The sequence below is a fragment of the Lagopus leucura genome, unplaced genomic scaffold (genome assembly GCF_019238085.1).
Source record: "Lagopus leucura isolate 7727_CA_CO unplaced genomic scaffold, USGS_WTPT01 Super-Scaffold_100016, whole genome shotgun sequence".
Lineage (NCBI taxonomy): Eukaryota > Metazoa > Chordata > Aves > Galliformes > Phasianidae > Lagopus > Lagopus leucura.
In genome coordinates this window covers 3,099,117-3,120,006 of record NW_024962270.1, presented here as the reverse complement: position 1 = coordinate 3,120,006, position 20,890 = coordinate 3,099,117, and the positions used below count along the sequence as shown (strand labels likewise).

At 43.0% G+C, this 20,890-nt stretch overlaps 1 protein-coding gene across 2 annotated transcripts in view; it reads left to right on the top strand.

Moving 5' to 3' along the window:
* MCF2 (MCF.2 cell line derived transforming sequence) overlaps positions 1 to 20,890 on the top strand; it is a 48,874-nt gene that overhangs the window by 23,188 nt on the left and 4,796 nt on the right. For both annotated transcript variants that reach the window (XM_042876340.1, XM_042876341.1), the window contains 22 exons: positions 418 to 542; positions 971 to 1,085; positions 1,460 to 1,579; positions 2,760 to 2,951; positions 3,822 to 4,013; positions 4,155 to 4,326; positions 6,351 to 6,439; positions 6,991 to 7,079; positions 7,308 to 7,374; positions 9,170 to 9,285; positions 9,400 to 9,469; positions 9,830 to 9,922; positions 10,247 to 10,339; positions 11,300 to 11,425; positions 12,225 to 12,446; positions 15,562 to 15,654; positions 16,872 to 16,950; positions 17,486 to 17,549; positions 17,788 to 17,894; positions 17,969 to 18,081; positions 18,361 to 18,473; positions 19,727 to 19,827. In XM_042876340.1, coding sequence (XP_042732274.1) covers positions 418 to 542; positions 971 to 1,085; positions 1,460 to 1,579; positions 2,760 to 2,951; positions 3,822 to 4,013; positions 4,155 to 4,326; positions 6,351 to 6,439; positions 6,991 to 7,079; positions 7,308 to 7,374; positions 9,170 to 9,285; positions 9,400 to 9,469; positions 9,830 to 9,922; positions 10,247 to 10,339; positions 11,300 to 11,425; positions 12,225 to 12,446; positions 15,562 to 15,654; positions 16,872 to 16,950; positions 17,486 to 17,549; positions 17,788 to 17,894; positions 17,969 to 18,081; positions 18,361 to 18,473; positions 19,727 to 19,827 — 2,551 coding nt within the window. The remainder of the gene's footprint in view (positions 1 to 417; positions 543 to 970; positions 1,086 to 1,459; positions 1,580 to 2,759; positions 2,952 to 3,821; positions 4,014 to 4,154; positions 4,327 to 6,350; positions 6,440 to 6,990; positions 7,080 to 7,307; positions 7,375 to 9,169; positions 9,286 to 9,399; positions 9,470 to 9,829; positions 9,923 to 10,246; positions 10,340 to 11,299; positions 11,426 to 12,224; positions 12,447 to 15,561; positions 15,655 to 16,871; positions 16,951 to 17,485; positions 17,550 to 17,787; positions 17,895 to 17,968; positions 18,082 to 18,360; positions 18,474 to 19,726; positions 19,828 to 20,890) is intronic.

The following is a 20,890-nucleotide window of genomic DNA, read 5'->3' as shown; positions in this document are numbered from 1 at the left end:
TTTAGGGCTCTGGGAATGAGATGTAACAGGGTGGAATAGCGGCCACCTGCATGCTAACAAATGCTGTGCAACATTTCATCATGGAAAAGCACATCCCTAAACAGCAGAAATACCTGAATGAAAGCATGGACTTGCAGATAATATAATTCCTCCTGCTCGCAGCTCCATGGTAGTGCTGTGCATCTTGAATCATTCCGTGGTCTCATGTTTTCATGCTTGCCAGTTCCCACCCAGTGTGGTGACCAGTCTGTAGTTCATTCCCACAACCAGGGGTTAAGGGAGCTAAATGTTGCTGGGAGTCCTTTGCTCTGATGGGTACCAGTGCTCCACTTATGGCAGGGAAGCAGAAGAGAGAGCAACACAAAATGCTTTATCCTTACGGAGTAGCCTGAATCAGAAATGTTTTGCATTGTGCAGGAAGATATCACAGCAGTCACAAAAGAAGGAAAGTTGCTTTTAAGCAATTTAGAAGAGCCTGATGTGGGTGAATGCAGCCAGGACCAGCACCGTGAGAGGCCTGGAGACTGGGACACTGTGAATAGGTGAGTGCAGCGTGTTGCTGATTTGCCTGATCTTTGAGTGAAAATGTGGGCTGTTTCAGTATGGATGTATCTATCAAAAACTTGCAGACAGAAATACCAGCTTTGCTCCATACCCATTGATTTCATGGCTGATTTCTGTCAACTTTGACCTACTCTGATATTTTTTCCAGGCTTTGTGATGGGGCTGTGGAACAGATTCAGCCCCATGCTGGGCTCTCAGGTTTTATTCTGATAAAATGGTGATGGCAACAACTTCTTCACCCAGCTACTGTCATCTGCAGTGATGATTTCGTGAAAAGCCTCTGACATACATATATCGGTTCATTTCTCCTGAGAGATGAACTGGGGTCCTGACTAGACTGTCTTTCTAGGGCTTGTCCATCTGTTTGTCCATCTGTTCTAATGCTGTGTTTTTTTCTCTACTCCAGGCTACTTGGGCAGCTGCGGGAGATGGAGACTGCTTTTGATGGCTTCTGGGAAAAACATCAGTTGAAAATGGAGCAGTATTTACAACTGTGGAAGTTTGAGCAAAGTTTTCAAGAGGTATTAACAGATGCACTATTTCTGTGTGCAGAAGACTTGGGGAAAGGGGGAGAAGAGAGAGATTTTTATGCTTTCTATTTTGAGAGTGTTTAATTTATGCTGCTGCTCCTTAACTCTGACTAGCAGGGCTAACTCACTTGGGAAGACTGCTGTTCTTCCTCATTCAGAGCTAATTTGGGTATCACTGCCCTGCAGCCACATAGATTTACCTGAGAAGAAGCATCTTTGAGCGTAGAAATTAGCTCTTGGAAACTCATTTTATTACTGGATGTAACAGTCGCCTGAAGTGTGATTGATTTTGAACTGAGAATGATTTTCTGTCTGTGCTTTGTATCATTTTGCAGCAGTCTTTTTGTTTGGGTGTGTATGTCTAGGTCAAGAATGCCATTGAATTTTTAATGGGTCAACAAGCAGAACTGCCCGACACTGGGGACAGTGTCTCCCAAGTGAAACAGAGGCTGAAGGACTTGAGTCATTTTGATGGCATGGCTCAGGTGAGTACATCTGTCACAGACCGATGCACTAATGAAACATAAGAGGCACGCTCTCTTCTTGTGGTAGGTCTTCTCTAAAATGGCCTGTTTCTGGTGCAGTTTGTTGGTAAGTAGATGGAGGAAAAGATTGATTTCATGTCTTCGTGCTCTTTGCAGCAGCACTGTGATCACACTGAAAACCAGGATATTTAATTATCGTAGTTAAAATAAATTGCTGAGCCACCATGAAAATCCAGAGCAGATAAATGTCTGAACATAGGGGAAATGTGGGAGTTAATGAGCTGGAAGAAGAATTATTTATATGTTAAGTGCTTTTAGCAGTGCTAATAGACAGAGACTTGTTACCAGGCACATGGAGAGGCAAAAAAATCGCTATCTTTAAGCGTCTGTGATTTGAATGTAACATATGGAGGAGGAAGACTAAGAGATGCAGCAGAAAGAGGAGTGAAGTGAGATGATTCACAGGAACCCCACTGAGGATGTGACTTCTGCAAAGGGCAGTGCTTAACTAGTGGGCCAGGAGCTATAGACAAGTCCTTAGGGATTTAGGCACAACCCCTAGAGGTTTATTTATGAACAAGAGCCCTCGTTCTTAATGTCTAAGGGAATGTCTAAGGGTTGTTGGGTTTTTTTGCCTTTTGAAAGATACTTTATTGAGCGAGGTAGGAAGAACAAATGGCCAGGCATACTGTGCAGCAGGGAAGCAGTCCTAGCAGAACACCGGTCCTGGGGAAGATGTAACACTGCACTCGCCAGGAGCTGCAGACAAGGCAGCATGTTCTTTGCATCAAGCTCTACTACAAAGAGCCTGACTTGTTTTGCTATAGCTGCTGAAAGTCTCTGTCATGCTTACAAGCACAGTGTGCCTAAACTGGACATCAGCTGCCTTTTCTTAGACTGCATTTCCTGCAAATGGCAGCAATGCATTGCCAGCAGCCATTCACAGCAGTGGTGAGATACCATCATCTTCATCCTTCTTTTGGGTGGCAAAAGTCTTTTTTCCCCCAGATGATGGGTGACATTTTATCCTGCGTAAGCCACCTATTCTGGCTACTCCTAATAGCAGTCATCTCTATGTGTACCTGAAATCTGGTAAGAAGAGCAAGTGCATGTTGATATATGTCGATGTTTTGGCATTATTTCAGTAAGCATGCAATCTTTTCTCTTCCTTTCACTGAAGGATCTGATAGGGAAGGCTCAGGTGGTGATACTACATGGACACCAGCTAGCAGCAAATCATCACTATGCACTCAACTTAATCTGCCAGCAATGCAACGAGCTGCGGCACCATTCTGATGTCTTGTCTGATGAGATCAAAAGGAAGCAGATGCGGCTGCAGAAGACCTTGGATCTTCATACTCGCCTTCAGCAGGTAAAGCTTGGAGATACGGTGCCCCTTGAAGCAGATGGTTGGCCTCTCTACAGCTGGTAGCATCTACAATTTGCAGCTTTGCTTTGGTGACTTTTGTTAAGCAGGTATTCCTCCAAAGCCTGGAGAGTGCTTTGACTCAGTTGGTTAAGTTAGCAAACAGGTGCTGTGAATAGTCAGCAGAAAAAGGTGGGCATCTCTAGAAAGCAATGCAGAACACCAGAAGTTAGCTTCTGTTGCTCACACTTTCATGGTGCATCCACGTATGAATTGACTTCTGAAGTTTCCATACCCCGTGCAATAGAGGTAATGCTTTCAAATAAACTCTGTGGGTTTTTTTTTATTAGCAATTTGTTAAGTGTATGAATGTAAGTGACTTTAAAATAAGATGACAGATTGGTAAATAGGCACAGTTGCTCTGTATTAGTGTGGAAGTGGAGTCATGTGGCTTCACTGCTCATTGATATCTTAATCAGCATCCAAAATACATTTGGAGAAATTCATGCTAATTAGACCAGAAGGCACACAGCTTTAGCGTGCTTGAGGCTGGTGAGAAAAGCAGTGAAGTCTGACCCTGTTCTATTTCACCGTTTAGGACAATTAGGAAACTTTTTTTTCCCCTGCATTCTTCACTACAACGTTGCATTAACCTGTGGGGATTTGTCTGAAATGAGCACTGCAGCATCTCTGCTGTGGGGCAGAGCCCTCTCCCAGGCTCCTTGCACTCTTGGTTGTGCTAGTGGTCAAAATGCAATAGCTGTTCGGGTTTTCACAAATGCTGATGAGCTCCACATTGAAAATATGGAGCTGGTGAATGATACTTGTCATGGATACCTTGATTTAGCAGGGGCTCTCGCTCCGTGTTTTCCCCAGGCCCTGCAGTGTTGTGATGAGGGTGCCTACCTGCTTGCCAACCAGCAGATGGACAAGTGCCAGTCTAAAGAAGGTGCTCAGAAAGCTCTCCAGGACATAGAAAGATTTCTTGAAAGCTCTTCGCCCTACTTAAACTATGATCCCCAATCCCTACAGTATGATTTTGAGTCAGTCTTAACAGCTGAATTGAAGGTAAGCCAATACCCCAATTACCCAAGTGAAAAGCAAAGTCTGACTGCACTGCAGCACCATCAGCATTACTGTTTTCTGCTTTGGTTCCAAGTGCAAAATAGCAGTAGTTATTTGATGACAGAAGTCTTTTTCACTCTACAGTGCCAGATACAGTCAGTGCAGGTGAAGCTTGAAAATGTTCGAAGCATGTTTGAGAATCGTCAGTCCTGCTTCAAGAAGCTGCTGGATAAGCACGTGCGGCCCGTCCAGCTGGTGGCCCCTCGGCCAGAAAACCCACCACGATCAAAGTCACCTTTGTTTTCTCCTAAACATGGTCAAGTATCTTCATGATTATTTTCAGATAATCATTTTTAGGATGAGTAACACAACTTGAGAAACCAACCAGCACTTACTTCAGATTGCAGAGTTACTGTAGACTTACTGGTCTTCCAATTTTTGTCTAGCTTCCCATTTCTGTTTAAGGAATGGGGTGTGGAAGCCTCACACTGAATACGTGGGCTAGATGGTCGTGAATCACTCTGTGCTGTTGTGTTGGCTCCTCGTGCACTTCCCAGCTATGAGAAGGGCTCCCAAGGTTTCCTGGGTGTTTAATATTTTTCTGAACATGTTGGAGCTACCGAATATCTTAGTATGTTCTCTTACTTGTAAGAGCCACATGGAAAGGAGAAAGATGACTTGGTAAAATGAGTGCAAGGTTTTTTTGCACTCCTTGTACAGGAACACAGCTCTGGCTGGCTCGGTGGGACTGCTTGCTTGGTATTTGTTTTCACTAGCTGTTCAGTGGAAAAAAGTCAGCTGAAAACAGTTCCTACTTCCACTTCTGTTTTCCTAGCATCTTACATGGATGAACTGGTAAATTAGTGATACAGGGGAAAAAAAAGAACATAAATTTGTTAGCCCATTCCATAGCCTGAAGCCTATTTATAAACCTGTTCTTGGTGACAATCTCCTTAGTTGTCGTGGGCTAGAACTGACATAAAATTAGGCTGACGTTTGCAAAGGAGCCTAGATACATGAGGAGCTGAATCTCATGAACATAAGTGACAAGCTGGATGTTCAACCTCCTTTGATTCTTTGAGAATGTCATCCTTAAATCCCAATTGTGGAATAATTAATGCCCATAAAGGTACCAGTTCTGGCTGAACTGAGGTTGCTGCATGTTCTGCCTTCATTTTGTTAATGAGATGTAGCACAATGTTAACGTTAAATGATATCATTAAAGCTTCCATCTTTAGCAGCCCTTTATGTATCAGTATTCAGAAGTGCTTTAAAGCAGTGTTGGTGTGTTTTAAACCAGGGGTATGCTGTTATGTGGGAATATGAAATATGACTGCATGAGATGATCAGGCACCATTGATCTGCTTTGATACAAATTTGTTTATGATGAATTAGTGTGGATTGGCTGTGGTGAATTGTACCAGGTGTCATACAAGCAGTAACAGTGGCTCCAATTCAGGGAGCTAATAGTGTAAATAAGAAAGCTAGTGGAATGAAGGGAATGAAGCTACTCAGTATACAGACCAATGCTGCAAATAAAGCCTAGATTTTCTCGTCTCCAGCCAATGCCACGTTGCATGCCCTCTGAGTTTCCATACAAGACAAAAAAACTCCATCTTTAAACTAAAATACTGCCCATTTTACAGAGGTTTTTTCAGCTTTCTAGAAGCAGGAAAGTGTTAAGGAGAAATGGTTTCAGTAATAGGGGTCTGGCCATCTCTGTGGGATGCTGTAGGCCATCATCCACAGGCCAGATGTGCTCATTGCACTGCCTTCATGTGATGTGCATTTTTCTAGGCAGGGCACTCCATCACAAAGCACAGGTATCCTCCATTAATCATATTCCTGAGAGAAGTGATCAGGCATGTTGAAATGAGCACAGCCAGCAAGAGGGGAAAGACAAAAGGCTCTTCTCTGGATAGATCACACCGAGAGAGCTTTTTAATAAGGCCTCCATTTGACACCAAACATCAAAATGCTGCCGTCCTGCTGGGCGATGCGCAGTGTCAAAGACACGCTGGGCTCCACCGGGAGTGCTTTGAGAAGTGTGGGTTTGATGGCGTGGATTGAAACCAAACCACCTCTCAGTGCATTACTTTTGTCCTCTTTTCCTTTTTTTTCTTCTTTCTGCTGTGGTCTGAGGACACCCAATTCCTCTTTCAAGTTAGCCCTGGGTTTGAAGCCCTGTCTGATGAGTCACTTTGCTTGTAGTATTTGCTAACTAATCACTCGTTCTTAAAATATATCCCATTTCTCTTCATGTCTTGTTAGCTACTCTCTGAACCATCTCTGTCACAGTAGATGTACATTATGGAATGATTATTTTTTTTTCTATCCAAGGTGTGGATTTTAATTCCAGTTTGAAATTTTCATTTGACCTCTCTCTCCCTGGGAAGAAAACATCAAGAAAAACTCCAAGTTCTCGCAAGGTAATAATTGCTAACGAAATCTGAATGTGTTTTATAGACTGAGAACCCATCTGAAAATGGGAAAAATTGACTGCATTCAGATCGGGATGTGAAGGAAGTTTGTTTTTTTTTTTAATTTAAAAAATATTTGACCTTTCTTACTCCTGTAGTTTATTTGGATTTGCCCAGCATCTGAGTTCTATCTTGGGTTGTTTTGCCAAGTAACAGATATGGTTCTCCTGTGTGTTGTTCCCTGAATTTGCATAACTGTGTGGATGCAGAATCTTGCAAATAGACATCAAATATTTCCCCTGTGGGGACCATTCTCTGGTTTCTGCATGAATGAATGTTGTCAGTACTTCCAGATATTACGTAGCATAATAATTTCTGGGACTTTCTGGCTGCCCAGTAGAAGCTTTGCTCTTCTGAAGTTCAGTGGCACAAAGGATTTCTTAAAAAAGCAGCATATTTCATCCTTCCCCAAGATTCTGGAGCTGCACTAAGGGCTGGGCTTATCCTGCCTCTACAGTGACCTCTGCAGCTCCTTCAGGTCCATCCCATTTCTTTTCCAGATTGAAGTAATGCACGATTATCAGGAAAAACGGAATTCCTTGCAGTCTTTTATTTCAGACAGTGATGACAACTTAGATATACTGAAAGGGTAAGCTTTCACCCAGTTTAAATCACTCTGACTGACGCATTTCTGGTCAGCCCTTTCACCATCCATGTACGTCATAGTGCTTGATGTCATCTCTTGCACTTTTGCCTATTTTGTCATCCCTGTGTTGGTTGTTAATGAGGTCATCCTGTGTTCTAGGCTTGCACAAATTGCCTGTGCTTTTTTCTAATGCAGACATAATATATATATATATATATTTCTTTCTTGTAGCCATGTCATAAATGAGCTTATAGAAACGGAGAGAGTGTATGTAGAGGAACTGTTCACTGTTCTGACGGTGAGTGACTTCTTCAGATTGCTCATTATTGCTCCCTGGTGAATTGTACAAAAGAGCACCTGCCACTCTGTCGAACGAAGCAGAAATGTGACAGGACAGGTTTCTACCAAACTGTCAGATCCCCCAGCTAGTCATGAATTTTCAAGTTTTCTCCCTTTTTATTTCTAAGTAGGAGGCATCTGCAGGAACAGTTGGTGTCAGGATGAACTTTTCATCCAGAATGAGGAAGAAGCCTTCTGTTTGTACACACATGCACTGGTAATTAGTTCTATCACTGCTTGTGAACATGTACAAAGAGCTGGTGTTTTTTAACTGCTCCCTCAGTTCTTTACCTTTTGGAGATGAAAGAAGGTTGTGTTTTATGTTTGGAAGGTTTCTGTCTCAATGCTTTGAGGTTTGTGGATGTTAAAGTGCATTTCTTAATCCAGAAAGCAGATTCTAATTTCTGTGCTGCTATTTTAAACACATGTATTTTGTTCCGCAATGCCACTTGCTGATTGAATGAAGCAAGTCACTGTTAATTACCTCATCCTGATTATGTTTCTCTGACCTGAGAACAAGCGCCATATAAATCTATTCAGCTGCAGGTAGTTACACAGTTACACAGAACTGCCTTGCACTGATTGGCTTTTGTTCTGTTAAACTGCACTTGATGTGATAAAGCAGTTGGCAGCTATGTGGGTTTATTGCTGTGTCCAGTCCAGATAGGGGATGGTGGACAGGGCAAGCTAAGTTGTCTGAAAATAACATTTCCATAGAAGAGTGAAACTTCCTTGCAGTGGTTAAATAAAAATGACTAATTTTCCAGATACTTATCTTCTGCTGCATCCTTAATCAAATACAGAACGCCTGCTTGGTGGAAGGAATACTGATTTAAACCATAATTAATTAAGAGATTAGTATGAAAAGCCAAAGAAGATCTGCCATACATACTAAGTATGTTTTAGCAAACATTTGCTACTTCTACTAAATTGACCTCAGTTTTGTGCAGCACTTAGTGACTGGCAGGAGCTGCCTGAGCTGCTGCCAATAGCTTTTTGCTGTTTTCTTTGCAGAGATGGTCCTGAGTGCTGGCTCTGCCTTTCTCCTCTTCTACATTTAGGATATTTACCACATCTGGTAGCTGGTTTTGTGTTGGCGCAGTAATGTCATTTTCCTGCAGAGCTTTGCACTGTTTGCTAATTCCACCCAGCAGTTGGCAGCAAAGGCTTCCTTCTGGGAGGCTGTGAGTGCAAGAGGCAGGTGAGGAGATAGGGGACAGACTCCTGAGGCAGCAGGAATTGAGGAGAGCAAGATCTGCTGTTGAGCATGTCTTGTGCAAGAGCAAAAAGCCCATTGATTGTGGTATTTGATCACAGGCCTTCTCTGCTCTGTAACAAATCACCTTGTACACTGGATCTTGTGACAGCATCTGTGACTGCACGTTCTGTACAAACACGGTTGTCACTCGTGTCCCAGGGCCGTAACAGCGGATGTGTTTAACCCAGACAAGTATTCCTGTGGGATCAGCTGGGCTGTAGTGAGCAGAAAGTGACTGCAATTTGCCTTTGGTGATCAGAATGACTCCACAGCATTCACTCACCCCAGGAAAGCTGTCCCATGCCATTCTCTGCTGGACCACAGCCCCGCTTGCCTATGTACTGAAGGCTGATGTGCTAAACGACAGGGATGTAGAAATTTGAAATGAAGTAGATTATACTGGAAGTCTGCTCACATCCCCTTGTCCTCTGCCTCTGGGGAGGTGCCAAGCAAAAGCCTGATAAACTGAGCAATTAACCCACTTTGCATCCTGCAGGGCTACAGAGCTGAGATGGACAACCCTGCCATGGTCATCCTTATGCCTCCCGTGCTGAGGAACAGGAAGGATGTCCTCTTTGGAAACATGCCCGAGATATATGACTTCCACAACAAGTATGGTGCTGGCTCTCCTCCCCCTCTTTGCCTCACTGATTTCCTGTAATGATGAAGCACCCAAGAAGTACCTTGCTCACAGCTGCGTTTTGTCTCTTCCCCTGTCTCTTGCAGAATATTCCTGCACAGTTTGGAAAGCTGCCTGGGAGCACCCGAGAGAGTGGGATTTTGTTTCCTAGACAGGGTTGGTGACTCATTTTCACATATGAGACAGACTTTTTAAGGCCAATGTTTCTGCTGTGCTTTGCACTCTTCAACATCTCAGTTGTGTCAGTTGGATGAGGTGCTTCTGATATGTAATTCCAACAGCAAGGGAGGGAATGCAACTGTGTGGACAGCAGCAGATGGGGGAAAGCAGCAGTCATGACTTGCTTCAAGAAGCATTCTGCTTCTCAGCAGTGGCTCTTTTACCCGAACTCTGACTTTCAGATGTTATACTTGGAAGCAGAGATAAAAGCACGTTACAGTTCAGGTATTCCTTCTATTTAGCTGCCCAGCAGGCTTGCATACATGTGCCTGACTTGCATTTTGGCTTTCTTTGCAGCGAGAGGATTTCCAGATGTATGAGAAATACTGTCAGAACAAGCCCCGGTCAGAGTCCCTGTGGAGGCAGTGCTCTGAGAGCACCTTCTTCCAGGTGAGATGTTAATTTCTATCAAGGCAGTGTCATCCTGGGGCACTTATCCTAAACACCATTCTCAGCACTCCACTGTTTCTGCAGTGTATTCCATTTGCCATTGCGTGAAAGCTGCACCAAAATGGCAGTTGGAGTTGCTTGTATACAAAGAATTTAAGGCAGATCCATCCACATCATGTGTTTTTATGAAATCTCTTTCGTTATATGAACTATAGAACAGTCTTACATGAAATCTTTGAAGTCTTCAAACCATATTACTCATGCTGTTAGAATAACTGCAGATTGTTAGCACATAGCTTACCTAATATGAATTCTTTGTTTCAGGAGTGCCAAAGAAAATTAGAGCACAAGCTTGGGCTGGATTCCTATTTGCTCAAACCAGTGCAGCGCCTGACAAAATACCAGTTGCTTCTGAAGGTATTTCAGACACTGCTTTTGAATGACATTTGGAGATAGATTTGTTTTCCGTTTTATTTTTCAGTTAAAGTTTACCTCTAAATAAAGCCTTAGGTTACGTGTTGCTGAGCTTGGTTCTCCAAAGTGATGTTCAGCAAGGTTGACATTTTTCATACCTGAAGGAGGAGTGTGTGCTTTTAACGTGTTGTTTTAGTGGGGGGGAAGAACTGAGTCTGTTCAGAGATGTAAAATGCAATAAAAATGAACCAGAGTTGTCCATAAGGGTGTGATGAATGAAAACCTACCACGTTGATTCATCTCTTCTGCTTGGGTTGTTGTAGTGCCCATAATCTTTAATGCATTCATCCTTTTGTCCCCATGCTGATGCAGAGCATGCTGCCTTTCCCACTTTACAGAGAACTGGGGTGGTAGCTTCTGAAGGTTGCTGAATCTCACCTTCCGGCTTCTTGAATGAGGAATGAGTACACGAGGCTCTAAGCAGGCAGAGGAGATATGAAATATGAGAATAATTTTATATCAGTCATAGTGTTGCCAATTCTGTCTTCTGCTTATTGGCTTGAAGGCTCCAGGATTTATAAAATCTTCCTTCTGTCTGCCAAACTGAAGACAGTCACCTACTGCAAACTCATATGAATGCATTTGTGCCTTATTAGCAGCTGATGCCAAACCTGAGTCATATTTGCCATTTCTTATCAAGCAGGAAAATGCAACACAAAGAACTCAGGTAAGAGTGATGCCACTCTGTAACCTGATGCTGTCCTCAAAGAAACCCAGAGAAAATGGACAGTGATATTCCACACCTCATATTGACTGGTTTACAATTAGTGCTTTTTCCATTGACATATGAAAAAAGAAACTCAGGGAGTGCAGCTTGCTCTTGGACATTGGAAACTTTGGTGAGCTGGAAAAAAGTTTGCTTTGTTCAGTTGCAAGCACATGTTCTTCCATTTCTATTTTCAGGAGTTGTTAAAGTACAGCACAAGCTGTGATGGAGTTCAGGAACTTCAAGAAGCTCTGGTTGCAATGCTGGATTTGCTAAAATCAGTCAATGACTCTATGCATCAGATTTCAATAACAGGATATGACGTGAGTAGATTCCAGTAATTGAAGAACTTGTACAGTGCTGGTTGATATATTGGAAATGGTTGGTGTCCCAGGATGTAGGAACTTGAAACCACATTAGAACAATTGCAACCTGAATGGCATCAGGAAGCTTATAGATGTCAGTCTTCCATTTGATTTCAGGATTTTGGAAGCTGTTCCCATCCAAACTGTATGTGAAGTTGCATAGTTCCCACATTTGCCACCTTGTGGTTCCTGGGAGCATTTTTTCAGAATCTACCTTAGTTCTCAAATGGTTCACCTTATAACTGAGCTGGGCTGTCATCATATTTCTCATTCAACGTTTAATTAAATACACCCTGAAGTAGGTTTTGATCCTTGCCTGTTGAAGTGGCCATCCTTCCTAGGGATTCAGGGAATGCTGAGTGGATGGCTGAGCTGCTGGTCACGTTCCTGGCCTACTTGAAAAATCCTTTTCTTCCCATTCTGCACAACCTCTGTTCAGGCTCAGCTCTCGTCTCACTGATGTGGGGGAACCCTTGATATGATCTTTTCTGGGTGCTGGCAAGTTTTCTTACCCTCCAGTTATTGACTTGTATTCTTTTGCATAGACTAACTGCAGGCTTGTATCTGAGACCTCTTCTTCCCTCCTGGCACCATGCCATCACTCCCAAAAGATCATCTGATCCTTCCAGGAAGACCTATTCTTAGAGTGACGTGCCTTGGAACAGAGCTGGCCCCATTGCCCTTCATTGTTTGCACAGTCCTCCTACATTTTAATTGATGTAAACTTTTTAATACGTGTTTGTCATACTTTCACCAGGGCGACTTGAGTGAACTAGGAAAAGTATTGATGCAAGGATCTTTCAGTGTTTGGACAGGACACCGAAAAGGCCCAACAAAAATGAAGGATCTTGCCAGGTTCAAGCCAATGCAGAGGCATCTCTTCCTATATGAGAAAGCCTTGGTCTTCTGCAAGAAGCGAGAGGATCACGGAGATGGATATGATAAAACTTCATCTTACAGTTTTAAGCATTTTCTGAAAGTAAGGATTTTTTCTTTGGGGCCATTGCCATGGGGATTGTAAACTGTTAACTCTGTGAACTCAGAAAGTATGTTTTCAGTAGTGCAGTGGCTTGGTTTCTGCTATCAAGAACTATAATGCTCCAAATGGAGGTGCCATGAAAGGCCGGTTGATGTAGAAATGTAGTGGATTATGGAGTGGCAGCTGCCAGAGAAGCAGTGCTTTGGATAAGTCCCAGGAATGGAGATGTGCCTTCTTCCCTCCTCTAGTCTGCTTTCCAGGACAAAGGAAAGCATGAAATGGACAGCATGAACTGCTGCCATGCCCAGCTCCTTGGAAGAATCAGGGCTCCTCATGTTCCTGGTCTCCAAGGAGGCACAGCCTCCTGCTGTACAGCCAGGAGGAGGGGTATCACTGCTCTTCCTCTCCTATGCTTTTCTCCTTCGGCAGGCTCCAGCTGCAGCTAGAAACATAATTATCAGGCAAGGAGAACAGCCTCTGGCTAAACAGGAGGGACGTAAACAACTGCCCCAAGCCTATAAATGCCAACTCTTGTCAATAAAAATCCCAAACTGCTTCTCTAAAAGAGACCGTCTGGCTTATTGTGTCTTGATGAGCACTTCTAACACGAGCTTTTTGTCTCAACACTCTGCCTCGTTTTTCTTGATAAATAAAAAAGCAATATAGGTATGTCACAGAAAGGCAAAGCAAATGGGCACTTGGAGGCTGAGCCTTCGAGCCCAGATGCTGTGAGTCTCCTGATCTACATGGGGTCTGGGGAGAGAGATGACACCAGCAGTCAGAAACCTTTCAAGGATGTTACAGTAGATAAGTCTGTTCAGCTCTGGTGCACATTACAAATTGTGTATTAAAAACAAATCCCAGTCCATATGTTTAGCTACTTAAGTGCTTTTCCCAAACAACATAGTTTTCTTTCTGGGGAGCTTGTTTTCCCTGTAGCACTTGTTTTGCTGTATGTGCTTTTGAAAGATCTGAAGAGGCAGCATGGAGAAACCTGCTCAGAGGAGAAAATCTTGTGTTCAAGAGTCCAGACATTCAGGCCAGTTTTTGTCTAGGAGGGGCTCATTTTCCAGCATTTTTGATTGCTAAGGTGAGAGATTGTGGTTAGAGAATGCCTGGATGCTGAAGCATTAATACATCTGTGCACACAGATTCTCAGAATTGCTGTCCTGAGGGTAAAACCATGCTTCCTGAGCTCAGCATTTGGTTGATTGGTGATAGTATCATGGAATTAATTTTCCTTGCCAGAATGCTTTGCAGGGATTCAGAATTAAAGAAAGCTGTTTCATGGAAGCGGTGAAACTGGACATCTGTAGAAACAGCAAAAACAAAACCCCAAAACTTTCCCCAAACAGGCAGACTTTAAAAGCAAGATAATATTTTAAATGTTATGTAAAATAGCCAGCAATAAGTATTTCTTCAGCTGATACTCAGTAACTTAAAGCATGCAGGTTTATAACTCATTGCAGTGCAAGGTAGATTGTCTGCCTTTTGCCACAGTGGAAGGTGATGCAGATAGATGCCATCCCAAAGTGTTAAGCTCAGCCACCTCCATCTGCATTGCAGCAAACTGCAGCTGAAGGGACAGTAAATCCTGCTTGGAAGGAGGAAAAGGTATTTTAAAATACTCTAACATGAATCAACGTGGCATAAATACACCTATTTCTGGAACCTTCCTTCGTGTCCTTACAGTGGATAATCTAAAATTCCAGCTATCTTGATGCCTGGGCAGTTCTGTAGTGGACACCAAGTGGAACTGCCAATCCAGAGGGGCAGCACAGAGCTGGAAATGGGAGTCTGGATGAGTGCTCTCTAGGTTGCCCTTTCAACATCTCAGTGTTGCATTTGCCTACAGTCAGAGTAGAGCCTGATCTCACTTTCTGTGGCATTGTGGCACCATACTGCACAAGCCCGAAGTTTTCTGAGATATAATGCCTTCATGGCAAGGCTATGCTGCAGATTTTAACCTGTGCTTTTTTAAATAGGTGCAGTTTTAAATAAAGGAATGGATATGTGTGAGATTGCAGATGTGCAAATGGTCTGTGGCTTCAGTCAGTGATCAGTCTCAGTTCTAATCATCAGTACAGACCTGGAGACTGTGGTGAAACCTCACTGTGCGCAACAATGAGAGACAAAGAGGGGCTGGGAAATGCTGCTTGCTGTTCAGTGCCCTTCCTTGCTGAGTCTGGAGTTACCTGCAAGTTCACAAGAGCTCTGCTATTTATACCAGTGAAGAAATGAAGAAAGCTAATTAGCAGCTTGCTTCCTTTCTCCTGAGGCTCTTCATAGTCACTGAAATGGGTGCCAACCTTTGAGAGAATAAGTAGGATCAGAGAGCTTGACCGTGTGATCCCACCTGTAACTGTTGTAGCCTTGCAGACAAAAGCTCTGACCAGGCACATAGTCAGAAAGGATCAGCAGTGTTTAACAGATGTTCTTTCTCAGGCTTTATTTGTATTTGTACTGGATTTGCTTATGGCCACCTGTGTGAATAATTAATGATATGATACCATTATTATTAGATCTGTTTCAAAACATGAAAGTGGAATACTTGACTTTTTGATCCTCTGTTAATCAGTGGTGAATCGCTAGCAAAATCTGCTTTAAACAAGAAACAAGTTTATGCAATATCAGGAACGGGACAGTAATTGCATGTTGTGCTCAGTGGATGGGTCAGAGTCCAAAAGAGTGAACTGAAATTCCTGAAGGAGCTAAGGGCTTCTCAGGTGGGTTTGAAGTAAATAAAATATAGCACAGCACAAATTATGTAGGAAGATAATGTGCCATGCACTTGTAAAGCTTCTTATAACTCATCTGAGAAATGTCATGCTGGAAGAGACATGAGATAACTTTTCATTTTGTTCCACTGATTCTTGAGTAGAAATTCTGAAGTCTATTAGTGGTTATAAGAAAGCTTTGGTAAATAAGGCAAGCTGATGGAAATCAGGGGGAATAACTAGATGGTGACTTCCAGTGGCTGCTGAAATGAAAATTGATGAAATGTGTTAAACAAAGCTGTTTTCAGCCAATTCAGCATGGTGCAAAATACATGGATTCATTTTAAAGGGGAAAGACTTGTAACATGCTTCATTTTTTGGTTCTTTTCTCTTTGCAGATGAATGCAGTTGGAATAACTGAGAACGTGAAGGGGGATCATAGAAAATTTGAAATCTGGTATAGTGGAAGAGAAGAGGTATATGTTGTGCAGGTTTGTAGCTTCAGAGATCTGAGTATTTGCAAACAGTGGTGTGGAAATGTCTCCTCTTGATCTTCTCAGGATATAAGGTTATCAGACATCCAGCTTGTATTTCTTCTTCCTCCTTGCCTATGTCTCTGTTCACAGAGCTGTCCCAGTGGCTACTCCTCAGAGTCCAGTACAGGGCTGTAAAAGTGGAGACAGAGCTGGTCCTTGGAAATAGAGCCTTTAATTCCAAATGCAGTCTCAAATAGACCAGTAGTTGAAAAAAAAAAACACATTTTATTGTGCTTAGCAGCTTACGTGAACTGAGATGGGAAGTGGGCCTCATGCTTTAATGAACATAAACACATGCTCTTCTACAATTAGATGCTGGAACTGCCCCCAGAGTGAAGGCTTAGCTTCCATGGTGCTATTTCCAATGGTAGTTTGATTAGTCTATGGAACAGTAGCCTATTTTTTTCCTGTTTATTTTCCCCTCTTTTGTAGCATTTTGAATATCATTTTATAAGAGTAAAGTATTTGCCTAATGCTGTGTTCAGAGCACAACCTCTTGTGAAAATATTGTTTGTTGACATCTGTTTTTAATTTGCCCTCTGCTGAGCTTTTTCCTCCTTGCTATAATCCAGTAACAAACTTCAACTCAGATGTATGTAGGGTATACATATATCCAGAGCATAACCATAGGACAAGGGGGAATGGTTTTAAACTGACACAGGGGAGGTTTAGGTTGGATATTAGGAGGAAGATTTTCACACAGAGGGTGGTGACTGGAACAGGTTGCCCAAGGAGGTTGTGGATGCCCCATCCCTGGAGGCATTCAAGGCCAGGCTGGATGTGGCTCTGGGCAGCCTGGGCTGCTGGTTGGTGACCCTGCACATAGCAGGGGGTTGGAACTGGATGAGCACTGTGAGCCTTTGCAATCCAGGCCATTCTGTGATTCTATGATAGTTTTGGCCCTTTGGGATTTTAAAAAGAGAATTATTGCATGCTCAGATGTGCTTTTTCCTGTACTCCTTGGGTTGTAGTGATGTCTCCACCATTTCTGCTGCGTTGCCTGGATGTGGTGGGATTGTTAATTTAAAAAGATGAAGAATATTTTATATTTAACGCTAGCTTTGGATGAAAGGGGATTTCAGATAATTGCAGCATTGAAAAGCGGGATTCTATTCATACAATATAATGGGTGATTCATAATTCAAAATTCAGACAATTCTCTCTTCTTTCAGGCCCAAACAGTAGATCTGAAGATGGCATGGTTAAATGAAATAAGAAAAATTTTATTCAAGCAGCAGGAGCTCATAAAAGGTACATTTGACCAATTTGTCTGTGGCATTCACTCTGCTGCAGAACCTTTCCTATTTTCACACTGCTAAATCTTCAAATCCACTAATTCTCACCAGAGAATTGATTTTCAGAAGAAACCCAGTAGCACAATTCTGGAGTGAGGTCTACATTACAGGGAAATAACATAAGTTAGAGCTGTAGAGGCCGAGTGCTCAAGTAGAAATGAATTACAGAGGTACTTTTTTTTCTTCTATTACCGTGGAGAGTTATTTCACATTTGTTCTCATATGCTTAATTCAACAAGATTCATAGCAGATGCCTTGTTTTAAGCATATTATAGTCCCATAGACTTCAGTGGAATGCTTGCTATTGGATTTGTGCTAACATGCCATCTTAATCATAACTAAATCTGCTCTTTGTAATAGTCCCTAGGTCTGGTTTTCTCTAAACAATAATCATTAGAGTTGTTTGAAAGGCCTAGCTTTGAAAATAATGCTTCAAGTGCGACAGCTGCTAAGAAACAAGGATGTAAATCTGATGTCTGACCTCCCCACAGTGGAGAAGCAGCAGCCTAGTTCGTGCACTGACCAGCTCCACCTCTCCTCCCAGCTGAGTGATGGGTGAGTCTCTGGGGTGGCTCTGGGGGGAGGCACCAGCGAGCACTCATCTGACAGCACAACCTGAGCTGCAGTTTTCTTTTTGTGTCCACCCAGTAATCGAAACTGGGCACTGACATCCTTCAGAAAAGCATATATTAATAAGTACCATTATTATTTCTGATCCTACTTTACGAATCTTCACGGAGTTTAGTTTCATTTCTCACGTACAACTAATATATATGCATATTTAATCTTTCAGAAAGCAGCAGAGAGCCTCCATAAGCTCAGAAGAGAACGACTCGGAGCGCACCAGCCCAGTGCCACTGGACAGCGTGCTCCTGTCACCCCAGAGCAAACCCCACAGAAGTATGGCACCTCCCTTCCTTCGGGGCACTGTGTGGGCACAGGGTTCCCCAGCTGAGCTGCATGCTGTCTTGCAGGCTGGCCAGGAATGTCACAGTCCCTGGAGATCTGTGAGGGTCTGGAGGAGTGGTCTGGCAACCAGTACCTTTCAAACTGCTCAGACACCGAAGAGGAGGAGGGGAACCAGCTGGTTAGTACAGAACTGAAGAAGCACCAGAGCTTGAGGTTTTGATTGTGTTGCTTTAGCAGGCTTCACTGGGTGACAGGTGTGGCTTCTCCATGTCTTCATTTTTCTACATCTCCATTTGGGAAATGAGGAGATATCAGATGAGTTGTTTCAGTTCCTTGAAACCATTTAAATTAAGGTAGCTGTTAGTGCTCTATCACATTCCCTGCGGCAGTCAGAAATAAAGGCTGTGTGATACTGAATGTAGCTCAAGCAGATAATTTTTTTCTCTTTCTGCCACAGTCTCCAGGAAAATACAAAGCCCTTGCAGACTGCAAGAGGAGAGGATCAGAGGACCTGCTGGTGAAAAATGGGGACGAAATTCAGCTTTTGCATGAAGATGGTGAGGGACAGTGGTAGGTATTTTAGGATTGATTTGCCTTATCTCTAAGAGCCTGCACGGCAGTGCCATGCTGCCTCACCTGCCTGGTGGTCCACTCCATGCAGCTTCTGATTAGGTTTCAGTCTATTCCAGAAAGTCAGAGAATTCATTCCCTTTACAAGTCTAGGTACCTTACACTCTGGTTTGGCCTCAAAAAATGTGTTTGGACTTCCCTCGCCTTGGGTATGTGAGCTGTGTTACGCTGACATCTCAGCAGCCCCTTGGTAGTGCTCTTGCAGCTCAAATGGGTGGTTTGAATGAGAGCTCTGTGCCCACTTTATGCCTTCTCCAGCTCAGCTGTTGGCTTTTTTCCTCTGGGTTTATTAATAGCAATATAGAGTGATTACAAGACATTTTCTTCCCACAAATGGCTGTAATGAACCAGTGTTAACTGGTTAATAGCTGCAGACCATCTTTCAGTTGTATTTATAGCTGTGGCTTGTGAGGATAGCAATTCACAGCTGGTTCTCTCCTTGTAACCAGGAGCATTGCCTGGGAAATTACTGTAACCCATGTTCTGCCTGTTGAACCATTGGTCTTATTGTCTCAGAGGGCAGCATGCCCTCTTCTGTTTTTTGCAGCATTTTGGCCAAGTTTCCTGCCTGTAGTTCCTTTCCAGACTGATTTCTGACTAGCTCTCTTCAGCCAGCCTCTCCTTAGGATAAACACACAGGCACAGCTGCCCTATGGGGGATTCAGGGCCAGCATCTACAGCCCTTACGCTTCATGGGAAATTCAGTTTGCTGTTAGCAAAAAGAAGATAGAAAATATCTCAATCATGCTGCGTGCTCACCACCTTTCATAGCAGTTTTAGGCAGTGCCAGGCAGACAGTTCTCAGACCAAATGTATTTGTTAGTTCAGATCTCACTACATGAGCAGGAAAGTAATTGTCCTGGGCTTCATTGGTAGTCAGTGGAGAGAAACAGGCACTTCTGGAGAATGATGCAGACCCCAGGCAGGGTTACTCACGCTCTGGAGAGCCTTGTTCCTCTCCATTAGCTAGAGAGGGGCCCAAGGCAACTGTGTTCCTGATGAAGGTTTTTAATTAGTTGCCTAAATTTAGTTGGATGGAATTCTTAAATGCATGCGCAGCTCCTGTTAAAATGCTCCCCCGATTTGAGCAGACTGTTGGTTGCACTGACTGTCTTGTAAAGTGTGCCCACTGCCAATGCAAAACTGCTTGTGGGGTGATTTGTTTCTTTTACTAATACTGTTGTTGTTCAAAGGTTGGTGAAAAACCTAAACAGAAGAAAAGAAGGCTGGATCCCTGTCCACAGTCTGCAGATAGTAGTCGGTGATTGTAGATTTCGGAATGCCAAAGTTGCAGGTATCATATAATACACATAACAGAGATATCTCAAAACTCGATTCAGGTCTTTTAAGCCATTTGTACTGCACTTGATATACTAAGTCTGGCTGCATTTGCCTCTGCAGTAAAAAAAAAAAAAAAAAAAAAAGAAAGAAAGAAAGCAGCTACTCCAAAAAGCCTGCAAAAGTAGTAAATTAAGCTACTGCTTTTTTGTGGATTTTTTTTCTTGGCTCCTTAGGACACTTCTCTGACTTTAGGCACTAGTAAGTTACAAGAAACAAAAAAAAACAGCACTTAAACACATAGGTTTTATTGTGAGAGCACTGGGCAGAAGATCTAGGAGAAGAAATGGAGTCTGATCAGGGATTCCTGTGACCATTTTTGCCTTCTTGCTGCTGTAGCTCAGACCCCATGTGAATAGGATGCACCTAGGCAAAACCTCCTTATGCTGCACAAGGTGCTGTGGCCTCATCCAAAGCACGTGGAAGGAAGGCTTCAGTTCTGCGCTTGGTCAAGCCTTGCTCTTTCACTCACTGCTGGTTGCTGCTTGTTAATCCTTCATTAAAATAGTTTATAAACAAATTACCAGGTTTTAGTGAAAGGCTTCTAGTGTTAAAAATCATGTTTCTCATTGTCTAGTTGTAAATGTACATAGATTAAGAAGAATAGCAGATGACACAAGAAGATGCCTTAAGAGCAGCCCATTACCCTCACCATGTATTTGGTATCACCACTCCATGGTTTTTCATTACCATGCTGGAAATGGGGGGCTGGGATTGTGACTGGAACAGCTGAGAACATACAGAGAAAAAAAAATCACAAAGGTTTTGTCCATAAAAAAGGAAGTCTAGTTATCTCTGGGTCCTGGACCAAAGTCTGTATGGAGGTTCCTCCAGCCCTGAAAGCACCCTGAAAATAGGATACTGGTTAACTTTGAATGCTGGCTTGCTCTGTCACTGGTCATAACCCCCACATCCTAGAGATTGGCAGCTCTACACTGGTTTACAGTCACTGAGTACAAAGTAAGACGAATTTCACAGGACAAGAACCACAGAAAGCTGCTGTACATCTTACACTGCTG